Source organism: Hevea brasiliensis, chromosome 10 (genome assembly GCF_030052815.1).
Source record: "Hevea brasiliensis isolate MT/VB/25A 57/8 chromosome 10, ASM3005281v1, whole genome shotgun sequence".
NCBI lineage: Eukaryota > Viridiplantae > Streptophyta > Magnoliopsida > Malpighiales > Euphorbiaceae > Hevea > Hevea brasiliensis.
Window position 1 is genome coordinate 5509626 of NC_079502.1, and position 7805 is coordinate 5517430.

The window sequence follows — 7805 nt, forward strand, 5'->3', positions numbered from 1 at the left end:
GATTGCCAGAGTATTAAATATAGGCAATAATGTTAAAATTATGAGATTGTGAGAGTGGAAGAAATGAGAAATGAGTTTTGGTTATCAAGTAAGTGGTGCTTTTACTTACCAAATACAAATAAGAGCAACTCTATATTATTATATGTTTTTTCTATAAAAAAATATTATTATATTTTTTATTTAAAAAAGTATATATTTTTAATTCCAAAATCTCAAATAGGCTTGTTTGTCTTGATTTTTATTTTAACATACTATTGATTTTTATATTTTTTAACATTTAGAGCTTTTAAAAAATAATTAATAGAAAATATTTTTTTAATAATTTAAAAAATATTACTTCCTTTTTTAAAAAAGAAAAATATTTTTAAGTTTTAATAATTTTATTTAAATATAAAATAATTATATATATATATATATATATATGACATACATAATTATTATTAATTTACAACTAAATAATAAAAAATATTTTCTTAGAAAGTATTCTCCATTAGTTACATAGAAAATTTGTCCTTTATACATATAGTCATGAACCCAATTTTTTCCTTAGTAACTCAAATGAAAATAAATAAATAAATAAATAAAGGATTTGGTTCTCTTGTTAAAAATTATCATTTAATTAGATGATAATTATTAACTTTATAAACATGATAAATTACCAAGAACTGGTTATTTGTTTCCCAAAAAAGAAAAAAGGAGGGGGGTATGCATTTAATTTTTGTGTGTGAATGAAACGACTTCGTTTCACTACCCTTTCCAACTCATGTCTGTGTCAAGTGCTCCAGTCCTTCACCTGCAACGCGATGTATCCAGAGACAAAGTTCGAAGGATTTGGGGTTTTGCAAGGGTTTAACTGAGAGCCACAGCCACTTTCACAAGTATATCCACAGAACCCCTCAAATACCACCATGAGAAGAGCTTCAATTTCACTTCTCTCTCACCTTACTCGCCAAAAGAACAAAGCACTGACTCCTTTCCTTTCCAGAAACTACATTTCTGACACCGCACCTTCTTCGTCCTCTTTGCTTCACTCATCTAGCAATCATCTCAAACACTGCACCAAAACTAATGGCCTAATCCTCAAACCTCGCCAATTCCAAGCAACCCCATCTCCAAATATTGACGCCCTTGTCGAAAAAAATGTTCAAATCTCCTCTAGGCAGAGAAAAATCAAGGAAAAGTATGAACTTGAAGAGGCTTTTGAGTCTGCAGAGACAGCTGAGGAGATGCTTCAAGCTTTTAAAGAAATGGAGGCTTCTTTTGATGAGAAAGAGCTTGGGTTGGCTTCATTGAAAATTGGGTTAAAACTGGACCAAGAAGGTGAGGACCCAGAAAAGGCATTATCTTTTGCTACTAGAGCTCTGAAAGTTATTGATAAAGATGGTAATAAACCTTCTTTACTTCTTGCCATGGCTTTGCAATTAATGGGCTCTGCTAATTGTAGTTTAAAAAGGTTTAGTGATGGTTTAGGGTATTTAAATAGGGCTAATAGGATATTGGGTAAGCTAGGGGAGGAGGGAAGTAATAATGTAGGGGATATGAAGTCAGTGCTGCATGCGGTGCAACTAGAGTTAGCGAATGTGAAGACAGCAATGGGGAGGAGAGAGGAGGCTTTAGAGAATCTTAGGAAGTGCTTAGAGATCAAAGAAATGATGTTGGAGAAAGATAGTAAGGAATTGGGTTTGGCAAATAGGAAACTGGCAGAGGCATATGTTGCAGTATTGAATTTCAAGGAGGCATTGCCATTTGGTTTGAAGGCCTTGGATATACATAGGAGCGGACTGGGGAATAATTCTGTGGAGGTTGCACGTGATAGAAGACTTCTCGGGGTCATTTACACTGGGTTGGAGGAGCATCAGAAGGCATTGGAGCAGAATGAGTTGTCGCAAAAGGTCTTGAAGAATTGGGGTCTTAGTTCAGATTTGCTTCATGCAGAGATTGATGCCTCGAATATGCAGATAGCATTGGGCAGGTATGATGAGGCTATTAATACTCTGAAGGGTGTTGTTCAGCAGACGGAAAAAGACAGTGAAACTCGAGCATTGGTGTTTATATCTATGTCAAAAGCTCTGTGTAATCAAGAGAAGTTTGCTGACTCAAAGAGTTGTCTGGAGATTGCTTGTAGAATCCTTGACAAGAAAGAGTCAGTTTCTCCAGTTGAAGTTGCTGAGGCATACTCAGAGATAGCAATGCAGTATGAAGCTATGAATGAATTGGAAACAGCAATTTCACTGTTGAAGAGAACGCTTTCTTTGCTTGAGAAGCTCCCACAAGAACAGCACTCAGAAGGAAGTGTTTCTGCTAGAGTTGGGTGGTTACTTTTGTTGACAGGTAAGGTGACTCAGGCAATTCCTTACTTGGAGAATGCTGCTGAAAGGTTGAAAGAAAGCTTCGGTTCTAAGCATTTTGGAGTGGGTTATATCTATAACAATTTGGGGGCAGCATATTTGGAACTGGATAGACCACAGTCAGCTGCACAGATGTTTGCAGTCGCGAAAGATATCATGGATGTGGCACTTGGTCCTCAACATGTAGATTCAATAGAGGCATGTCAAAATCTCTCTAAAGCATATGGTGCCATGGGAAGGTGAGAGTTATTTTCCGTATTCTAGGTTTCTGGTTTCATTCCAAACTTTTAGCGTTGAAATTATTTTGCAAGTCTAAAACTGTTACACTGATTATATACTGACTGTTCTTGTCGTATGTAATCTTTTAGTTACTCTCTTCCGTAATGTTAGCTACTTCCTCATAAAGCCTCAACAAAACCTGAACAGCATACTCAATTCAATCACCAAAACTCCACTCCCTACATGTACTCCCCATTTAACATATCATATGTTGTTTATTGGTAATTGAACCTTTTCTTGTTTCTAAGTCTATTATGACCACTCCTCTTAAGAGTCTCATAATTGATACATCGCCTGCATGCCACTAGGCTGGGAGGAAAGAAACCATGTTATTGCTCTTACTGTTACAATTTTCCATGTGTATTTTGGAGAGAAAAGGACAGATCTATTCTCTGCTGCAAATATAATCTCACAATTGAATTTTTCAGCTTAAATTATTCTCACACTTTAATTTGTTGTAATTGCATTACTTTTACCTTGTGGGATATGTTGCTCTAATGACTCTTGGTTCATTTCTTTGATTTATTTAGTTGCTTTCTTGTTTTAGTCTTGTACTTATTGATCTCTTTTTATTGATAGAGGATTTTAATTTTATCTATAGAAAGTTTTGATTTTCCACAAATACTCAAAGAGGCCATTTGCTTGGTTGCATTACTTTTACCTTGTGGGATATGTTGCTCTAATGACTCTTGGTTCATTTCTTTGATTTATTTAGTTGCTTTCTTGTTTTAGTCTTGTACTTATTGATCTCTTTTTATTGATAGAGGATTTTAATTTTATCTATAGAAAGTTTTGATTTTCCACAAATACTCAAAGAGGCCATTTGCTTGCTGTAACAGTAATAAGTCAAGTGGTCATAAGTTTGTTTTCTCTAATGACTTGGTAATTGGCATAGGATTTTCTAATTTTTTTTTCCTTGGATATTACAGCTATGCCATTGCAACTGAATTTCAACAGCGGGCAATTGATGCCTGGGAAAGCCATGGACCAAGTGCAAGAGATGAACTCATGGAAGCCCGTCGACTTCTTGAACAATTAAAGACAAAAGCACGTGGTGCCTCCACAAACCAGCTTTCTACTAAGGCTTTGCCGTTGCCTCATAGTAGTCCCTCTGGCAGAAGCCTGCAGCCTGACATGCCTCTTAACCAGAATCAAACGAGCATGACATAATCTGTCACATATAGCACATTCCTGTTTGGGTTAGTTTTTCATGCAAGTTTAGTGGGTATAGCACATTCCTGTTTGGGTTAGTTTTTCATACAAGTTTAGTGGGTTTCTTGTTGCTTGTGATGAATTTTTTTTTCTACCTGTCTTTCTCATTCATATAATCGTTATACCTTTCATATATACATAACTAGCTCTAATTATTTTGTTCAAAAAGATTTGAATTCAAAATCAGTGTTGTGACACCATAGTTATTAAGATGAAGATTTTTTGAGAGTAGCAAAAAATGAAGATTGAATTCTTTTTATTTTGTCATTCAAGTAGCATTTTCTCTCATAAGGCACTTGTTTAATAATCTATATCTGCGTTCCAACTTCATGGTTGCTTGAAAACAAATTCAATATTCAATGAAGAGTTTGATTATATGAGGCAAAATTATGTTTCTTCAATAATGTTGTTATTCTTGCCAACTCTTACATCACATAATATAACAGGTTTAATGTACTCAAGAATAATTGAGTTGTTCAATTGGGATTCTGAGTTTTTGGTTGATGAGTCCGGTGCTTGTTGGGGTCGATCTGATTCTTCAGCGCTACGTGTAGGACACTACCTTTTAGGAAGACCGTGATCAATTAGCAGTTGTAAGCAATAATCATTCTAGGTGTCTCTCGGGCGTCTCACTTTACTCGGGTGGTTGGGTTCGCTGAAATTGAGAAAAAGTGAAATTATCTTGTGGATGCTACCGATCACTTTATTTTTCACCTTATTGGGAAATTACACTTGGAAGTTAGAATGATACATGCCAGGAAGGGATTGCCGCCAGATAATTCAGGGAGAGGAAATTATTTTAGTTGAGTTATACTTTTTGAACTTTGCATTTCACATGGAATATCTTGATGATGTTCATGTTGACAATACTCGTCTGTCATTTTTGTTTTTTCCATAGCTTATGGACGTCACTTTGTTTTCACTTTCTTCTGATATTTTCTATTGAAATATGGGGAAAGAAACTTTTGTGGTTTGGCCCCTCTCTCTCTCTCATACTAGACACATGAAAGAGGTTTGCTTGAAGAGATAATTCAGTCTCTTAAATCCATAGTGAAACTTAGGCAAAATCATACTTTCTGCTCTTTACCAACATCAATATAATTACATGAAGACAAAAGAAGATGGTGGTCATTCCTAGGAAGGTCTCCTTTTGGTTCGCTCATTGTTGGGGTCCCTTTGCCGTGGCTGGCATCCACAATATGAACCCCCTTCTACCCGCCCCCATATCCACTCTCTCTCTCTCTCTCTCTCAAAATCTCTGGATGGAGGAGTGTACAAGCAATCATTCTCATCGTTTACAGGAAGAAACTCAAAAACAGAATTATACCCATGCTTACATTGCATTCCAAGCTTTTTATCATATGAATCCAAGGTTACCCAACAATTTCATCTCTGGTCCTCTTCAGTATTCTGTAACTTCTATATCACCATTGAAAAATTCCAACAACCCCACCTGGAAAAACCAAGATCAAACGGATAGTAGTGAATAAAAAAAACTACATAATCTCACATCATGGCTCGAATTCTATTGGATGAACTGCTTTTCTGATACCCTATCATGACCAAACGGAAAGAATGATCTATGAACTCTCTTACTACTTTCTTCGTTACTGCTAATCCCTCTTTGATGTATACTTTGTTGCATGATAGCTTGAACGCTTAAAAAAAGCTGTTGATCCACTGCAGAATCCAACGAGAAAGATCTCCTGATAGGTTGAATGGAGAACTGATCATCTTTCCCTCTTACATCAATACACTCATCCCCCATAATCGAAAGGAGGTGGCGTTTTTGTGGTTTTAACTTTCCAAGCTTCTGTTCCATTTGTTGCTGGGGATTGATTTCTAAGTTGCATCTGATGATCCTCTCTTGAAGCATCTCTTTCTTGTTGTCTATGTGGTAATAGAAGTGCTTCATCATCATCTCCCCCCAATTCGATTACGACAAAATCCTCATCCGTGGCATCAGGCTATCAGAGTAAGGCTGCAAGCCCTGAGGTGAAGAGCTTGGTGCAATGATCTGGTCAATAGGATACCTAGTACTGCCTGAAATGCATGTTCTACAAAGTGGGCAATTAGCATTGCTTTGAAGCCAAATGTCAATGCAATCCAAGTGAAATGAGTGGCTACAGTTAGGAAGAACTCTCAGCATATCCCGTTCTTGAACTCATTCAAACAAACCACACAGCCATAGATGCTTCTCCCCTCATCTTCTCCTCTTCTGTACTGAAATGTTGGGATTTCATGAATGACCGATTTATCGAGCCCCCGATTCCACATCGTTGGAGAGAGGGCTATAAATGAATCTTCATTTCTTTTAGCACACCAGACAGAAACCCGCCTTGGCAGATTAAGTTGGTGCCAGTTAGAGCAGCATTTGTTCTCAAAGATCATATAGTAGCCAAATAACAAGAAAGCTGTGCCCATGATGCTTAGTACAGCAATGGCTAGTATAGAAAAATCATGGTTTGAAGCAGGTGAAGCAGGTTGATACATAGGATTCTGGTGAGTTTTGAGCTCATAGCTGTGGTAATTTTTGTGGGTTGCTGCCATATGAAAATGGGAATGTTGGTTAGGTTTTGGAAGCAAAGAGAAAGAGGAGTGGAGGGTTGACTAAGGCCTATTTGGTTTAACTGTTAAATATAACTGTTAGTCGATAGTTGTTACTGTTAGCTGATAGCTGGTAGCTGATAATAGCTGATTTATATTAAGTATTTGGTAAAACTATATTTAATTGTTGCTATTAATATGTGAAATGACTAATAAGAGCATATATTATATAATTTATTTTATTATTGAAATAAATATAAAATTATAAATTTATTATAGTATATTATTTATTTTATTATTAAATTAATATATTATATCATTTATTATGTTATGAAAATAAATATATAATTATTAATCTATTATATTATATAATTTATTTTATTATTAAAATAAGAAAATAATTAAATGTTTTTAAAAAATAATTAAATAATTTTAAAAATATAAATAAAATAATAAAATAATTATTATTATTAATAAAGAAAAATTTATAATTAATTTTAAGTTTTTAGATATAAATAAATATTTTATATTTTTTGTTATTAATAAAAAATATTTTAACAAAGTTAAATTGTGTTAATTAAAATGTTAAAATTATAAATAAAAAATATAAAAATATTAATAATATTAATTTTTAAATTAAATAAAAAATAATAATATGATCAAAATAAAAAATTAAATTAAATTAGTTATCAACTATTGAAAAATAACTCTAAAAATAGAGTTGATATAAACTAAAATTAATAAGTATCATATTAATTATTTATTAACTATTAATTTTATTTTTTTAAACTTATTAAATATTTTAATTCACTTATTTAAATGACTGCATTTAGCAGTGAACCAAACATCTACCGAAGGATATAAGTTCCCCTGTAGAAAAACTCATACACCAAATAAACAGAGAAAGAGAGATCATCGGAAAGCTGAAGATAAGATATAATAATGACAAGAAGAGGGAAAAAGGATGGTTAAAAAAATTTACAAAAAAAAAAAAAAGTAGCAAAAGATTCACTCAAGCGAGCGATAATAACATCTGATTGAATGAAGTGTAAACTTGTGAGAAACGCATGTATATCTGCCAATATGCAAATTGGGAAAAGATGGGCTGGTATACTGTAAGCCATTAATGCTGCATGTGAGAGAGCTTCATGGCTCAGAAATTATTTATTTTGCCTCGTGATCTGTATATATTTTTCTTCCACTTATTCATTAGAGGAGTTTGCTCCAAGTTCGCATTTGTTTGGAATAAATTATTTATAAAAAAAATTTTAATTAAATTTTATATTAAATTAATAATAAAATATTTCAATTTAAATTTATAATAATAAAGCGTCTCAACTTCAACTCGGATTGAAGTAATATAGAAGTAACTATAGTCGATTTCCAAGTTAAATGCTTACGGAGAGATTCCTCTCTCTT

General features: G+C 33.8%; 1 protein-coding gene and 1 pseudogene across 1 annotated transcript; one reads left to right on the plus strand and one right to left on the minus strand.

The window, feature by feature from the left end:
* Window positions 1-746: 746 nt before the first annotated feature.
* On the plus strand, window positions 747-4111 carry LOC110643655 (protein KINESIN LIGHT CHAIN-RELATED 1). Its single transcript, XM_058129020.1, has 2 exons — window positions 747-2587; window positions 3557-4111. The coding sequence occupies exons 1-2, from the start codon at window positions 909-911 to the stop codon at window positions 3795-3797; spliced, it is 1920 nt and encodes a 639-aa protein (XP_057985003.1). The 5' UTR covers window positions 747-908; the 3' UTR covers window positions 3798-4111.
* A 1239-nt stretch (window positions 4112-5350) lies between these two features.
* Window positions 5351-6449, minus strand: LOC110643657 (RING-H2 finger protein ATL16-like; annotated as a pseudogene).
* Window positions 6450-7805: the final 1356 nt, after the last annotated feature.